This window comes from Lissotriton vulgaris, chromosome 2_1 (genome assembly GCF_964263255.1).
Source record: "Lissotriton vulgaris chromosome 2_1, aLisVul1.2, whole genome shotgun sequence".
In the NCBI taxonomy this organism is placed as follows: Eukaryota; Metazoa; Chordata; class Amphibia; order Caudata; family Salamandridae; genus Lissotriton; species Lissotriton vulgaris.
The window spans coordinates 88,080,546-88,098,582 of record NC_141687.1 but is presented as its reverse complement, the minus strand read 5'-3'; the positions used below and the strand labels follow the sequence as shown (position 1 = coordinate 88,098,582).

The following is an 18,037-nucleotide window of genomic DNA, read 5'->3' as shown; positions in this document are numbered from 1 at the left end:
GGCGTCTGCGCATGCGGGCGTCTCAGCCACTGTATCTCAGCTACAACAGAGGTTCTGGTGGCGGGGACTGTACAAACAGACGCGCGATTATGTCCTTATGTGTGACATTTGTCAGCAGATCAAGCCTTCTACTGCTGCGTGACCGCCTCAGACACAGTTGTACATCTCTAATAAACCACTTGGTTGTGTTTATTTGGATCACTGCGGTCCTTTTTCTTCTAATACTGCGTATAAATACATCTTAGTAGCAGTTGATTCATGCACACGCTTTGTATGGGTATGGCCGCATCGAAGCGCTGATTCGCGAACTGTCATTAAGGATTTGCGTGTCTTTGTGGGAATCTTAGCTTGTGGTGCTTTCCATTCAGACCAGGGTCCGGCTTTTGCCTCTAAGGCATATAAGGATGCTATGGTTTCGTTGGGAGTACAGGTGAAGTTTTCAAGTCCCTACAGGCCTGAGGGCAATTCTGTAGTAGAAAGAATGAACCGCGACTTAAAGCAATCTTTGACAGCCCGTGTTATAGGCACTGGTAGAAACTGGCTGACCCACCTCTATGGCGTGCAGCGTGCGCTTAATAATCTCCCTAGAAGGTCTCTGGGTGGGCGGACCCCATACGAAATGCTCTTTGGTATCAAGATGTACGTCCCTGACCTTGATGGTGCAGACTGCCAGGCCCAGGCCGCGGCCTTTGACGTAGATGAACATTGCAGTGTTTTACAGGATCTACAAAAGACCAGAGACAGTCTTGCAAAGGAACACTTGCCCTCCACGTCGGATGATGCGTTGCAGATCCCGGTAGTTGGCTGGCTACCCCAAGTTGGAGAACTGGTTCGAGAGAAGATCGATAACAAGAAAGAGTTTGGTCCCTCGTATCGAGCGCCGGTTCGAGTCCTTGGAGTGAAGGGCACAAGAACAGTCATTTTACCACCACTTCCAGGTCGTAAGGAAACAGATTTATTTCTATTGACAATGTCAAGACACACAGGGTGGCCGATTCTTCATAGCATGACACCGGCTGTATCCTGTCCTTCCATGGTGAGGCACTCTGTGCTGGCTATTACATCTGGTGCAGATCAGGAGGTGTCCCTCGAGATGCCTGCCATATCCAGTCCTTTATTAAATACTATTCCTGTTACTAACATTGATGAAGTGACATATGCAGATCCTGCTGATTTATCTATGTCCGATTTACATGCTCGTTTGGCTAACCAGTCCAGATTCTCTTTTGACTCTGATTCGGAACTTTCAAAGAAACCATCGACTATTGCAAAATATGCCACGTTGTTTAAAAAACATTTTTTAGTTCCACCTTGGACATACATTTGGCTGATACTATTTTCATTTTATCTTTTTATGTCAATTGGTTTTGTGTTTTATTTTTTCCGCCTGATCGATGGCCATTATGTGAAAGAAAGAACAGGAATTCGGTACCTTAATGGAACATTGGCCCCTCTTTCCTCCTCACATTCAGCACACAGACTAAAGAGAGACTTACATTCAGTAGAGATTACTGCTTGGCCTGTCCTTGATGGGATTGTGTGGGATGCGGTTAGGTTTCAGATACATGGCCCCACAGAAGTTATTAATGTTCCTAATGTGCTTAGAGTAAACATGAGAGATGTGATTAAGCAAAATATTCGTTCTGATGATTGGGATCTTCAGGCCGTAGAATCATTGTTCTCTGATTTGAAATATTATGCGGCCTTTGATGATGAGGATTTGTATTTAGATTCTGTCAATTATGGTGATTTGTTTTGTTACCAACATTATGGAAATCATTTCTTACACAAGACAAGTTCCAGGAGGGTTCCTGTGAATTACACTCAGTGGGAACATTGCCCTACTCCTTTACAGGGGAGCTTAAGTACATTTCTGGGAAAATACTCTTACTTTACAGATTTTAGTCAATCAAATCCTGAGTCGTTTTATTTTAAAGTGAACCAGAAATTCATGCCCAAAGTTAGGCTTACTGATACAAAATTGCTGTATTCGAAGTCCTTTCTAGAAAGGTTATCTGTGGATGGCTAGGAGTTATGGAAGGATGCTATTGACCTTAAATCGGTTTGGGGTACCAAAGAGTGGCAGGTACAAGGCACTGAGGCTTTGCATCGTGCATGTCTCATCCCGAATCACATGTTGTTTTTAAATTCTACTATTTCCCAGACAACATGTTTTGGATTGGCTACATCTAAAAAATTAAATACCCCTACTATCCCTGATTTGGAAGAATATTCAGGTTGGAGTAATTTCACTACATTATCCATCAGTGGGATACAAGCACTTTTGCAGAATTCCTCCTTTAATATTTCCAGTTTTGATCCAGATGGGTGGCTTTTGTGGCAAAGAAGCTCTGATTCTTGCCAACGTCGTTTTTTGGGTTTGTCTGAAGGTTTTACACACATCAGGCCAGATCCCAGGTTTGAAACAGATCGCACTGTTACAACTTATTCAGTAGGCAAATTGTGTCAGAACTGGTTACAACATTCCACTTTAGCTGCAGTTAAACTGCATCTGTCCCAGTTGAATGAGAATATAGAGCTAAATGATTTTATAAAAGGCCCGACTAGGGGTAGGTCTAAACGCTTTATTTATGCTGTTTACAATGAAATTTGGAAATTTTCACAAGTTGAAGCAGCTAAACGCCTGAGGGCTATTGATCAAGCAAATTTGGAAAAAGTGCTTGCAGTGGTCGATAACAGTATTAACATGCTTTCTTCCAGAATTTACACATTGGATAATATTGTTTCTTCTGTTGTTGATATTGTACATGATGAAGTGTCCACGTTATACCATGGTCAAAATCAATTGCGTTCTGTAATGCAGTTTGCCTGGACTCTACAGACAATTAAGGCTGGTCGAGTTCCCTGGACCTCATTGAACGTTTCATCCCTTTTCGCCCCTTTTAATCTTTCTGAGAAACAGCGCATGCTTTCAATGCGTGATGCATCATTTTCTATGTTACATATTGAGAAGCTAGAATCCTTGCCTTTTTCTGTTGCTGAAACCACTACTGCCACGTGGCTTATTCATGGTTTAATTACATTACCATTTCCTTTATATAAATTTACTAACTGTATGCGGTATATTGCTATAGGACGATATGAACCACTAGGCAATGCATTCCTACATGAGGCATGGTCATTATCATACACAAACAAAAGAGGAGGGAGAAGGAGGTTAAACCAGACCAGGTCGTCCTCCAGTCTGTGTACGAAATACAGGAACCCTATGTCAAGGGTCCAGAGACCTGGTAGGTGTTTGTATGGTCACTGCTTATTAAGTCAGTGTGTACCAAAAAATGTGTAAAAAAGAAAAATTTCTTTTTAGAGTCCCCTCACTCACCGGGGTTGCCCCACGGTGACATGCTTCATCATTGGGGCCATCCCAGTTCTCTACGAAAAGGGGCGTGCTGCGACAAGGCGACTACGCAGGAGCACTAGTTTTGTGAGATGACTATGTGTGGTGCATGTGTAATGATGATGGAGTGGGTGTGGAATTAAAATATACCGTGCTAGTGGGCCTCAACAATTTATTTCGCTCCTAGTGTGGTATAAAAAATTAAAAAGGGGTAACACTGTCTTCTAACTTTTACTGAGTTAGATCAGTGTCAGAGGTCAACATGTTTCAAGCTCCCCTAAGCTTTTCTTCAGGACCATACAGGGTCCAGCCCTGTATTGCCACTCCTGTTTTTCAAATGAAAAGTATTGCTAAAAATACTTAGAACTGGGATGGCCCCAATGATGAAGCATGTCACCGTGGGGCAACCCCGGTGAGTGAGGGGACTCTAAAAAGAAATTTTTCTTTTTTACACATTTTTTGGTACACACTGACTTAATAAGCAGTGACCATACAAACACCTACCAGGTCTCTGGACCCTTGACATAGGGTTCCTGTATTTCATTATCATACACATACAGATGTCTGAAGGATGGGAAAGAAGTGAATCTTAATGGTGAGGAATGCACACAGTCACCTGACCATTCATTAATATGCAGACACATTCAGTTACACGGTTCTTGTAATCAGGACCGCCCAAATTTAGCATGTGTTTTAAAAGGCACGCCAGTTCCAGCAGTGGTTCCCACATTCACATTATTAGCTAATGGTAGTTATTTGCTTTTAAACAACGAATTATGTTGTGGTTTATTAATTGGTGTGGCTTATGTGGTAACTGTATCAGAGCGTGTGGTGTGCTGCAAGAATGTTCTGTACCCACCCACGCATGGGTCTTTAGATGTCTCCATCTGGCCACGGATTCCAACCTTGGAAGCAAAGTTCAATGGTTTAAGCAGAATAAGGGCCCTTTTGTCTCAAAAACAAGTGACCCTGAGTTCGGCCCGGGAAACTTATGTCCTTCACATAGCTAACACCCGCACGGAGGTGCAGGCGCTTTTAAATACTGATTTGCCGTTTCATTTCTGCGAGCTGGTACACCAGATTTTTAATGCTTCTTCAACGACTGGGCTTGCACATTTTTTCAAGTTAGTAAGCAGTGGCCTCGTGACTACGTTTGAAAAAGTTTTTGGTATCATTCCCACGTTTTTCCACACTATTTTTTCGAGTTTGTTTGGTGGACTACCTGTGTTGCTGGCTGTAGCCGCAGGCATTCTGTTGGTGTTTTTCTTCATAAAAAATGGATGCCCATCCTGCGCAAGACGCCGTTCAACGCCTCCTGACACTGTGCCGTAATCGGATGCTCAATTACTATGGAACATTGCCACTTGCAGCATTAAGCACGGCCTATAGATTGTCATTTCGGTTCACCGACTTCACGTGTGTCCAACCTGTGTTTCACTGCCTGAGCTGCGAGTTCGATTGGGCCATTGATTTGTGCCTATGCTTGAGGACTGCTCCTGACGTCGATTTTGATCAACTAATGCGTCCCGTGGTGGCTCATGAGCTGATCTGTTCTGGCGAGAGAGTTATGGCCTTGGCAGCAATAAATGGAGTTCTGGGCCAATGGGAGATCTCTGCAGCGGCGGATGCCTTTCTGACACACAGCGATCTGGTGAACCCACCGAGTTGTCCTCTGACGTTACAGGAGGATCCGATGCTGGAGGAGCACGTATGTTCTTTCCCATTGCTAAATTGGATTGCTGAACTATTTTCGGATGATGGCAGTGATTTCATGCTGGAGGCTGTTGCAACTTTCTTTGCATATACTTTCCATTCATGACATGCCTGGGAGGAGTGCTTTGTTGTGAAATATGACTTTCCCCTCGCTGACTTGGAGAGATGGAGTGTGTTCAGCTGATGGAGAATTCAATCACGTGATGTCGCTGAGGATTACGTCATTGTGGCACATGACTTTGGATATCGGATGAGTGCCTTGTTTTTTCTCTTACAGACATTTGGATTGATGCGGCCTGGTCCTACTTTCATATTTTGAGACCTGGCGAATAACTTTTGGTTCGAAAGTTTTGTTTTTATTTTTAGACTTGAGGCCACTGTAGGCATTCATACATATTCATTCATACATATTTTTAGCTTATTTTAGCTTAAGATTATTGAACTTTGCTTTCAATTTTTGTATCTGATTTAGTATTGCCTTTTCCCTTATGTTTGACGGTGCTCGGTCATATGGATACTTCGTTACATATATTGCGTTAAGTTAGCATGAGTGCATTACATGTTTAAACAGCCTTTTTTCCTTCGGCTTCAGTTTTGCACACGACACATACTTGTTGTTGTCGCCTTCACCCTAGAAGCGGTGAGGTGGTTTATTTGAGAATAATATGTTATTTCTATGCTATCAGCTTTGCCTGGTACACTTGGTACAACTGTCTGCACACTGAGAGCTGCACACTCTAAAATTAACCTAACACAAGGTTGCTGGGAGGCTTGATCCTCGCACCACATTAGACATAACACAAATAATGTTGATGCCAACATTTTGGGCTCTACGCGGGTTTAAGATAGAGTTACACGGAATGAACGTAGACACTTGGTGCTGCGCATGAAGAGAGCTGGTAGCTGTTGATGTGATCTGCTCCTACTGACATTGAGAGGTATGGGGCCGCCCTGCTAAAGCCCGAATGAGACCTTCTTAGATATAAAATAATATGCTAGATAGGGTGCGCGAAATATAGGTGATATAGATTTCTATAGAAATTGCATTATAACATGCTAGCACCTTTTGCTTACTATGGATTAGTGACTATGCTGCTGACTCTGATTTTTATAATCTGCATTTTGGTATTATACAAGATACTGCGTTTGAGAACTTTGCATTGAATAATAAATATTTCAAACTTGCACTTGTGTTCTTTGACTCTCAGTTTTGGTTTGAAATGATTATATAACGAAAGAGTGTTCATGTGTTCCACGACTCCTGAGGTATTCTAAAGATCATGTTCTGGTTTGTCTAAGACATGGATCATTCCATAATGATACATGAGACACTGTAGCTAGCTAGGTAAGGGGATTTCTGACACTGAGATGAGTTTTTGGATCATCCTAACTCACTGAGGTTCTAGATCTCTATGCACAGTTCTGTGGGAGAACGGAAACCCTGCTACAGTGGCTAATGACTGAGGCCACAGTTCAGATGGTTTATTGAACGGAGTCAGGGTTGAGGGGAAGCACAGCACATCGGGCCTACAACCACACAGCTCCACTCCATATGTACAGTCGAGTGCAGGCAAGAAACTCACACAGCTCCCTTTCTCCATAACTACTGTAGAGTTGAGTCAAGAAAGAAATAGAGCTCCCTCCCTTTATATGAGCAGCACTGTGGATCCCAGGCACAAATATCTCTATTATGTACTGCTGAGTAAGAAAAAACTGAAATAAACATTGTACTGGAACTCTGATTTTGTTAAGTACTCCGTGAACCTTTACAAAATCTGATCTTCAGGAGACTACTCAAGACCTGGCTGTTCGAGCAGTAACAGCACCCCTTCCCCCCTCCCCCTGCGCCTTGAGACCCTTGCAGGTGAGTGGTAAGCTTTACATTGAATCGATTAATTGAATCATTCGTATCTTGTTCGAGCTATATAAAAAAATTCTAAAATAAAGAATTCAATAAGACCTAATTTTCTATGAAAGAGTTTTCAGAAAGAGTTCTCTCAAAACACCAAATAAACACAGTTAAAATCAGATAGAAAGGGCGCTCTGTCCAGTGCAGTGGAGACCAAATCACCCTCACTCCCCATGACGAGCACAGAAGAAGTAACACAGAACTCCCCCATTATTTATTTCAGGCCTATTAATCTTTTGGGACGCAAGAGCGACTTCGGTAAGTCTGAACTTTGCTGGTGGACAACCTGGTTCTACATCTACTGGCTCTGCAAAACACTCTCTTTCTACCCACCTCTACTGTATTTACCCACACTACAGAGTCACCTAGGTCACCGGAAGGAGGTAGGAACAGATTTACAAAAACCCTCAATAAATATTATAGCAGAGCAAGACACACAATTCCCTAAGGACAGCACAGTGTGATAGGCAGACTGACCCCAGGAGTACCTGTAGTACAGGCAGACATACCCCACAAATATCTGAGGAGAAAACAAGACTGACCCCAGCAGTACTTTGTAGGAAGAGATGGGGGAGGGCAGATTAACGCCAGGGCACTGGGGAACAGTCAGTCTGACACCAGCAGTACCTGGAGACAAGCTGACTGACCCCAGCAGTACCAGGAGGGGGTGGGGGCATGCCTGACGCCAGAAGTAGCAGGGGGAAGGGCAGACCGACCCTAGCAGTACCGAGAGATGGGGGGATAGAGGGGCCGACTGACGGCAGAAGTCCCTAGGGGAACAGGGAGTCTGACTCCAGCAGTACCTAAGGACAAGCAGACTGACCACAGCAGTATCTGGTGGAACATGCAGTCTGACTCCAGCAGTACCTAGAGACAAGCAAAATGACCCAGCCAAGTCAAGTCAATTAAGCTTTATTCGGCTTTTGAATTTAAAACCATAAAAGCAGCAGAAAAAACATACAAACATGCAAAAAAATTAATTCAGCAAGTCAATGCATAGTTAAAAGAAAAACAGACTGTTTAGGACAAGCTAAAACAGTTTGGCGAATCAACTACTCAAGATCATAATCCAAAATACACAAAATCCTCCATTATCATCAGGTGTTGTAGTAATTTGGTACACCGGGGCCAGGATAAAATTCATGCAAATCCCAGATACGGATGGAGCCATCTCCAACTTTGTGGTGGGTAGAACGTAAAAAGGGGGCAATGTACCTGTGTTTAAACTTAATTAAAATCAGATCTCCCGGAACATTTTTGGGCAGAGAACCAAGCCACCCCACCCTCCTGACGCTCAATATCCCACCGTCTAAAACAGATGGTAAATGTCTATGGTTTTTAAGCCAAAAAATGGCTTTATTCATTAGGTCCTGCTGTAGTTCACGTTTGCCCGGGGTGAGTTCAGGGACCCCAGAAAGAACGGTAACGTATGGCGCGGCTTCGGGGGGTAGGTCGATTCGATGCCTTCTTTCTGGAAGTCTGTGAAGGGTATGTTTTAGATTAAGAGGAGCGTTGCGACTACTTAAAGTGGGTGGTGTAGGAGGGGGGTCACAAGTTGGAAGTATACTGGAAGCATTATTCATAGGCCTTTCATGGGTGTTAGTAAGGGTAGAGCATGTGGGTGTCACGGTGTTGGCATTTAGTGGGAGGGACCTTATTACAGTGTTTTCGATCCTGGTCAGCCTCTCCCCCAGATCATTAATTTTTGCGACCAATGGTGATAAAGCACTGTTTAACATTCGTTCAATTTGGGCCAGTAGGGTCAAGTGAAGGGGGGATACGGGGTCATTTGATCGAGTCTCTGCTTTATCCAAGGTTAGTGAGACTGGGTTTGGGGCGGATAAATGGGGGCTGCAGAAAGTTGGTTCGGGGGATGCAGGGGGTGAGCCATTTGCTTGTTCAATGTCTCTAACCACTATAGGGGGAGTTAATACATCCTGGGCATAGTTAGTACCGCACATGGCATTCAATTCTTCCCAAATGGACATCGTGGGTAGGAGACTGGATACCGAAGACAACAGTGTACAGATCAAAACGATAAAGAGGGAAAGGTTAGCATCTGACTGTACCTCCTCCTGTGGTGGAACCAAGTGTAGTGGCCCGTCCCGTCCTCCTCTGGCCTCTGAGGGCCACAGAGGGCCCGCCCTTTGCCCGGGCTTAGCCCGCGCGCGGTCCTGCAACGCGGGGGCTCGCGCTGGCCTTAAGCGCACCTCCGGAGGCGGGGCTGGCAGATGGATGCGCGCCTTCCTTGGCGCTAAGGGTGCTGGGCAGTGTAGTTCCTCGCCGCGGTGATCGGGATGCGGCCGGCTGGGTGCAGTGTCCGGTTTCTCCGAGGAGCAGCGCTCGGTCTGCAGCTGTCCTCCACCCCCAAGAGTGACCTCCCAGGTCAGTGCAGGACTCCGGTTCCCCGCTCCCCCGGGGCTCGCGCTGGCCTTAAGTGACCCAGCAATATCTGGGGAAACAGACAGTCTGACTCCAGCAGTACCTAGAGAAAAGCAGACTGACCACAGCAATATCTGGGGGAACAGGCAGTCTGATTCCAACAGAACCTAGGGACAAGCAGAATTCCCACAGCAATAACTGGGGAAACAGGCAGTCTGACTCCAGCAGTACCTCGGGACAAGCAGACTGACCACAGCAATATATTTTTTTCTGTGGTCTGCTTCCTTACTGCCGGCCTACTATGTCATGTAATATCCTTCTGCTGTTTACTATGTGTATGTAAAGCGCTCTGATACTCACGGGTCAAGCTAGCGGTATATAAAACTTTTACAATAAAATAAAAATCTGGAGAAACAGGCAGTCTGACTCCAGCAGTACCTAGAGACAATGAGACTGATCCCAACAATATCTGGGGGGCAAGCAGTCGGTCCCCGGGAGTACCCCGAGTAGTACTGAGTCAGTAGAGAACTAAGGACCAATCAGAAAGAAGGCTATGCCAGTGCGCATGCGTAGTACTGTGCCGTTGCTGCTGGGAAGGCGAGTACGCCGATCCAGATTCGTGACAAAACACCGAAAATATTCCGTACAGTCAGTCATAAAATCACTTGCAGTCGCTGTAACTCGTCCTCCACATGTTAATAAAGCTGCCTGCAGCGCGCTGATAACGCTCTCCCGGCCTCTGAGCACTCACCGGCGGTCCATGTGCGCATGCTTCCTGTTGACATGGGCTCTGCGCATGCTCGGTGGAGCGGCGTCTCGCGCAGGCGCAGTAGCGGCCCTGAATCCTGTCCACCTGGAGGCTGCTGAGGGTCGCTTGTGGTCTCCTGAGCATCTCTGCCCTTACCTGCAGACCCCAGCGGGGACCACTGACCGCGCGAGAGCCATGTCTGGGCGGGGGCCAGACCCGGTGAGTCGTGGGAAGCAGTGAGCGGGGTGGGACTGGGAACGCTGCTGGGGAGGAGAGGAGGTGGGACGTGATGGGGGAGGGGTCTTACCTACAACCTACAGACCCCCCCCTGAGTATACAAAGACTCCTCCTTGGCTACCCTACCTCTTCCAACCCAGCGCCCACATTTCTCCTGCAGACTAAACTGGGACCACCCTTCCACTAAACCTGCACCAAACTGCATACATTCATATATATACAAATTGGAGTTCTTACATTATATCTTGTCTATAGCCCTCCTTTCATAAGGGGTTTTTGAATATGATTTATACTTATCATGTAAGCTGTGTTATGCGCAGATGTTTTATTTTTTTAATACATGTCTTCTACTTTTTATCTTTTTATGGCCATGTGCAATATTTAGAAATGTGTTCAAGTTGTATCCTTCCAAGTGCTAAAATGCGGGTCTGAGGTCGATTAATATCTGCTTGTTGCATGAAGCACACCCATCAACCCACTCTCATTTGCTGTTTTCAATGATATTCACACCCACTAAAAACCAACATGCCTCCCAACACTTCAATAGGGCCACCCTCTGTACAAAACTGTATCATCTTCATAAAATCTTCACTCATTTTAATGGAGTCACCCTCTTAAGTATAGTTTTGTGCCTTTCTCGAGCCAACAGGTTGGAAGGTGTCAATAACAAAAATCCAGCAACCTCAGAAGCAATCAATTTGCTTATCTAATGGCTCATCCTTAACTTATAACACACGTTATATTTGGCTGCTGAACTAAACTGGGTTGCTTAAAACATTCAAAAATATTTACACATACCAGGTAACGATTCAGAATCTTTCAGCAAACCTCCAAGTGTTTTTTTGGGAATTCCACTTTTGTGTTACTGCAGATTGAATATATTGTACAAGATGTCCAGAATGTCAAGTTGGCTTAATATCACAGTGTGTGTTATAACCTGTGTCTCCTAATTCCTTGCTGCTCAGCCTGTGTGAGTGTGATGCAATGGAATGTTCATGAGTGCATGGTTTGAATGAGTGGTCAGTTGAAATGAGTGGGGCTGAACAGCAGGATGCTGCTCCCGGTAGGGTTGTACCATCTTAACTGTAACTGAATGAACCTACATAATCAACGCTACTGGCCTGTTTACCTACACGGGCCTTCGTTTACAAAAGTGTCAATGATTTTGAAAAAAAACACGCATGACGAGCCAAGAAATGACACTAAAAACTAAAAGAAGATGGCCGGAGTCTGAAATGAAACCTGAACAGTGCCTTGGATGCCCCACCGGTGTCTTCCACAACAGACAGCCTACACATTGTATGTTTTGGGCGTTGGACTTTGTGTGGCCTGAAATCTGCCAGACTACATTGAGCCTACATAATTGAAGATCTGATGTGTGACCTGATATTCCAAACTTGCCAGCTAACAGACAAATTACTGAAATGTTGCTTGACCTGTGGGGCTTTAAGACAGACTGCGTGCATAATTGAAGTTTTGGGTGTTCAATGATAAGGATATGGAATTTTACACCCTACAGTCATCTGTGATTAGATTAGGCAGCACTTATTCTATGAGCAGCCAGTAATCGTGATTTGGGAAGTGCACTTTCAATGAGCCGGCAGCGCTGTATGTAATCAGTACAGCAAGTTGGAAATACTCAAGCTGTGACTGATTTTGGTGAGGAGAGAAGTGCGGTTATGCTGGATCAGCAGAGGTTGAAGGTACAAATATTTGTGTAATGTTAACTCACAGTATTGTGTTATAGAGAGTTGTGTGCATCGTCTGTTTGAAGAAATGGCATTCAGGGGCATAATTCGAGCCCCAGGGAGAGTTGACGTGTGAGGGGCCAGCTGCTTTGTGTGTAACACTAGCAAAAAGGAAATGTTGTGGATTTTTGCATTTCAAAGAGCGTAGGTATCAGAACCTTTGTGGCTGCTTACCTATTAAATAAATCTGTATTTGTAAAACGCAACCTACTCACCTTGCGGGTCTCAAGGCACTGGGAGCCGTAGTGGAAACTAAGTGAGCTCTTGCCCAGAGTCACATGGTGTGAACTGAGCTCCTGCCAGAGCTGGGGATCGAACCATGAACCCCGTGCTCCGAAATCAGCGGCCCTGGCTGCTGCACCACACCACCTATTGACCCGCCAGATACTTATCCACGAGCAGCAGAGTGCAAGCTGTTGATCGCAAGCTCAGAAAGGCATGAGCCGCGGCACAGGCAGCGGATATTTTCCTCACCTACTGCATGTGTTTTGAGAAGGGGTTGGAGCCCAAGTCTGGCATGTGGCATATGCCACATTTTGTGTCTATGTTGTTTGAGGTATAATTGTGTTATAAACCCCCCTCAAGTGCTAGTGGAATATTTTTAAGATAAATCTTCCATCTGGATTAAATAAAAAAAAACATAATTTAAAAATCGATTTTCCCCAGCTGGGGTTTGAACCCTTGTCAAAAAACACTCATAGACCCTGTGAACTGCCCCTGTACCAACTGTTCTGCATAGTTTTTCTCAGCCCAAAGCCTTTGTGTCTTTCAAAAAGGGTGATGTCCCTTTTCTCTTTCCATGCTGGTTTTCTTAGAGCATGCCACAAATGTACACTTGATTTTCGTTATTTATAAACAGAGCCCTTCCTTCCTCCCATTCTGGCACTTGGCCCATGCATTTAGTTTTCTTACACAACCATTCCCAAAGTCTCATTCCACAAATTAAGGGATTTATTTCATAGCAAACCTGCCCCCTTCCACGTGCCAGTGCATGTCACAAATCTCTGACATGCACTGGCTTGACTTAAAAGGACACACATCTCACAGACACTGCTAGGGGTGATTTACAAAAGGTAATCTTTCATTTGTGGAATTTAGAAAATAAATTTAAAAAATAAATAAAAAAAAAAAGATTTTTCCCAGCTGGGGATTGAACCCTGGTCTAAAAACACTGACAGCCGCTGTGAACTGCCAGTGAGCCATTGATTTTACTGGCATTTTCCCCGGCCAAAAGCCTAATTGTCATGAAAAAATGATGTCAGTCCCTTCTCTATTTCTATCGTGTTTTGTTTAGATGCTGGAAATGCACTATGACTAAGGAGGCCATAGTTCTCCCAGATACTGCTAGGGGGTGATTTACAAAGCAACAGCTTTCATTTGTGGAATTTAGAAAATAAATAAAAAAATAAAATAAAAAATAAAAAAAATTCCCAGCTGCAGACTGAACCTTGGTCTGAAAGCACTCACAGTCCCTGTGAACTACCCGTGAGCTACCTATGTTGCTGGAATTTTCCACAGCCAAAAGCCTAATTGTCATGAAAAAATGATGTCAGTCCCTTCTCTATTTCTATGTTGTTTTGTTTAGCTGCTGAAAATGCACTATGACTAAGGAGGCCATAGTTCTCCCAGATACTGCTAGGGGGTGATTTACAAAGCCACAGCTTTCAATAGTGGAAATTAGAAAATAAATAAATAAATAAAAACGATTTTCCCCAGCTGGGGATTGAACCCTGGTCTAAAAGTACTCAAAGGCCCTGCTAACTGCCAGTGAGCCATCTATTTTGCTGGAATTTTCCCCAGCCAAAAGCCTAATTGTCATGGAAAAATTATGTCAGTCCTGTCTCTATTTCAATGGTGTTTGAAATTTAGATGCGACAAATCCTCTCTCAATTTATATGCTTTAAATACAAAAAGCCCTAATGCTGCTTTTCGGACGGGGATGTTGGGGTGTTGTTTTCCTTTCTTTCCTCCTTGCTTTTCTTTCTTCTCCTTTTCTGGGGTCGAGGGGCTGGTGGTGTGGTATGCTTCTTTTTGCTGTGCCGCAGAGTGTTATTCTGGCTTGGCCTTGCTTAGGGAGTGGGGGCCTATGGGGGGTTGTTTACAGTGCCTTACTGCCTCATGTTTTTTGCCTTGTTACCCTCTGGGGCACCCTGCCTCCCTCTTCTTCTTCTGACTCGCTGCAACGTTTCGCTTTTTGTAATGTATGTTTGCCTGACCTCCTGCTCCCCTCCCCGTGTTTTTTATGCCTTAATAAAATACTTTAAACCTAAATACAAAAAGCCCTTCTTTTTTAGTCTGCCACTAGCCCCATGCATCTCTTATTTTTACACAATCATCCCCAAATTCTCATTCCACAAAATAAGTGATTTCTTTCATAGCAAACCTGCCCCCCCCTTCCCCATGCCACACTGCATGCCATTAATGCCTGACATGCACTATGACTAAGGAGGCCATAGTTCTCTCATACACTGCTAGGGGGTGATTTACAAAGGCACAGCTTTCATTTGTTGAATTTAGAAAACAAATACATTAAAAAAAAAAAACAATTTTCCCTAGCTGTGGTTTGAACCCTGGTCAAAAAGCACTCACTGACCCTATGATCTGTCAATGAGCCATCTATTTTGCTGAATGTACCTATAAATCCTTAACGTTAAGAGCGTAGTCTCAACCTTTGTATGTATGTATTGCGACTTATATAGCGCACGTATCACCCGAAGGCATCAAGGCGCTTGCCTTGGGAACCCGTCCTGGCTTTTCCCTGTGAGATAACCCCTACTGGGCATCCCCAAGGTGAAAGCCAGGCATCCCGCAGCGGGTGGGCCGCCGTAGTGGAGATTAAGCAAGCTATTGCCCAGAGTTGCAGCGTGGGACCCCATGATTAGAGTAGGCACCGAGGCGAGAATTATCGAGTCCGTGGACATTTTTGGGCTCAGGACCCTGCCGCGTCGGGAATTGAACCCTGGTCCCGGGCCAGACTTCTGCATCAGGGTCTGCCGCTCTAATCAGTGAGCCACATTCCTCCACTTTAGCATAATTATTTAGAATAAAACATCATATTTCACATGATTACATTTAGCTGTTACATGTTGTGAACCATAATTTCTAATGTTATGTGGCATCTTGTAGAAATCTGTGCCCTGCATATTATGGTTTATCAAATATAGCTAATACCTGTATGCACTTTAATAGAATATATTCTAGCTGCTATTTTCTTACTGTATTTTAACATATTATGCAGTGCTGTTATTTGTCTGTTTCTGATTGCCCGCATTTTTGCACTTATTACTCTATGCTGCTATAGTCAAGAAAAACTGACCAATTTTAAGGAGTGGCCGTCTTATATATTTGCCGCTCTTTTGTAATATGAATATTTATAATTCCGTTTATGCTATATATACAAGTCCTTGTTATTTATTGTCATTTATTGATTTTTTTATCAAAAAGTTTTTAACGTGACCTGTGTATTTATTGATATTAAGTATCCGAAAAAAGATTATTGGAATTGAATTGGAATATAACATAAATGCATTGAACCACTACTGCATTTAATTTCCCACTACATCGTCCACCCCAACAAATAGATTCCATCAACATATAGCTGGTCCCTTAACTAAGAGGCCCGTATAACAACATTGATACATATGCATCCACTGGTGGCACCGGGTCCAAATTTAGTCCGCGGCTGTCTGCCCATCTTTTCCAGATTTTGGGGTGCTTTTGTGGGCAACCCCTGCCCTTGAATATTGGGATATCTAACCCCATGCAAAAAGTCCAGCCCATTTTTCCATGACGAGTGAGAACATGGGCTGTTGCCTTCCACAGCCTTACTACATTCCTTTTACCCAATGTCAGCCCCAACAATAACAGGTGCCTCTTCTATATTTTACCTCCTATGCCTTCCGTGATATGTAAAATTGCCAATCTTGTTGAAGAGGGAGCTCCCACCCCAACACTTCTGCAAAACTGTCCAGAACCAGTCTCCAAACTTTTGTGAGCACTGTACAATGCCAAATTTTCTTCATTAGGGACCCCCTCCTCCCGACCACACCACCGGCATATAGGGGATGACTCTAGGCCTGCCCTCCATAGCCAGATCCTGGTATACTACACCTGCATGGAGGTATTTAAATTGATTAATACGCAACGGTATTGCTATCACTGCTCCCCTAGGGAAGGACAGTCTTTCCATCCAATCATCTCCGTCTATTTATCGAAGATCAACAGCCCATGCTTCTCTAAGTTTATTCAATGTAGTGAAGCTATTCGTCACCAGTGACTGATAGATCTTCGAGATGTTATGGTTCTGCAAATGGCCCATGAAGAACTTGGCTTCAATCAGACTGAATTTGTGAATAGCCTCTAACCCTGACATACTAGGATAAATCGCAATGCTAAAATTGAAGTGATTTATAAAATTTACTTTTTGGCTTCTGGTACTCTTGTTGAAGATCTTGGAATGATTTCAGAACCAACCTTCGCAATACGTCTCCTAATGTGTAGACTCCTATATTATCCCACCCTCCATGTCCGGACAATGCAGCTAGCTGCGGCAAATGACCTTTGTGGCACAGTGGGGTTTCCCCAATAAATTTATTCCACCACCCTATCCTGCGGAGAGACTGTTTCCACACCTAGAATACCACCCGAGTGGCCGGCGTTAAAGAATTGCGTAGAGGCGCCAAATACAGTATGCTATGTAGGGTGACTCTTGTATACACCTTCGCTCCACTGCATGAGCGGTGCCCTTCCTGTCCCCATACCACCATTCATTCGGCACCAAAAGATGCAATGCCATATAGTACGATTGCACATCCGACATGGCCAGCCCTGAATACGTCGATTGACATCAAGTTCTCAGCGCCACTCTGGAGGCCCCTCCTGTCAACAGAAATTGACCCAACGCTGCCTTCACCTGGCAAAACCACATAGGGAGTATCTTATATGGATGGTTCTGCAATTGGTAGAGCAGGCCCGCCAATGACACCATTTTAAAACAAGCACTGGCATAGCCATTAGGTCTAGCCTTTTTGGACCTTATAAGTGTTTATCAATGCAGTACATTATCCCTCACTGGCATGCCCACACACTCTTAACATTTTTGAATAACCGTACAAGTTATTTTTCTTTATTTAAAGTCGATATGACAAAGGAGAAGGTGTGGCTTAACGGCCAAAGCAGACAACTTTGGACTGGAGGTGACGATGTTCGAGCCTCCTCGTTGGCTCAACAACCTTTGATTCTGAGCAAATCACTTTTCTCCCCATGCCCCCCGTCTAAAACAAGTTGAGCTATTTACATATACATGTAAAGTAAAAGTGGGCTGTTCATAAGTGATTAAAGGCGCGCTGTCATGCTCTGTCGGGAGATAGGAAGGGTCTGCTATAGAGCAAATCCAACAAAAAGCACTGCAAGTAGTCAAATTCAAAGTGAAAATGCAGCTGTGCGTGCCCATGCTCTGTTGGAGGTGGGAGAGGTGTGATTTGGAGGCAAGTCATGAAAAAAATTTAACATACAGGCGTCATTAATAAAATAACGGTGCACAATAGCGCTGCTCGATGTTGTGTATTAGGTAGGAGGGGTCTGCTTTTGAGCCAAAGAGCAGTTAAAAACAATGATACTGGAGCTTAGACAGAGCTTGTCCTGTGTTTGTGGAGGATTGAGCACCATCCAGGTGCTGGTAGCGCGTGCAGCCACCTTGCTTTTAATAAACATCATGATAGAGGCTTACAGTGGAGAGCACACAAAGCGAACAGGGAGGCATTTGTTGCAGGCACACATCCATGACCGCAGTCAATAAATAAAGGCGCACAGCAAGCACTGCTCAATGCTGTCTATAAAAAAACATGTGGTTCCTGATAATAAATAAATGAAGATGCGTCATGAGCGCTGCTCGATACTTTGTTGGGGGTTGGTTCTGCTTTTGAAGCAATGCAAGACCAGCC

General features: G+C 44.3%; 1 protein-coding gene across 1 annotated transcript in view; it reads left to right on the top strand.

Annotated features, from left to right (window-relative positions):
• Nucleotides 1–10,164: 10,164 nt before the first annotated feature.
• LOC147729621 (uncharacterized) overlaps nt 10,165–18,037 on the top strand; it is a 259,655-nt gene continuing 251,782 nt past the window's right edge. The window contains exon 1 of the mRNA XM_086954017.1: nt 10,165–10,329. Within this exon, the coding sequence (XP_086810143.1) occupies nt 10,306–10,329 (24 nt within the window). The 5' untranslated portion in view covers nt 10,165–10,305. The remainder of the gene's footprint in view (nt 10,330–18,037) is intronic.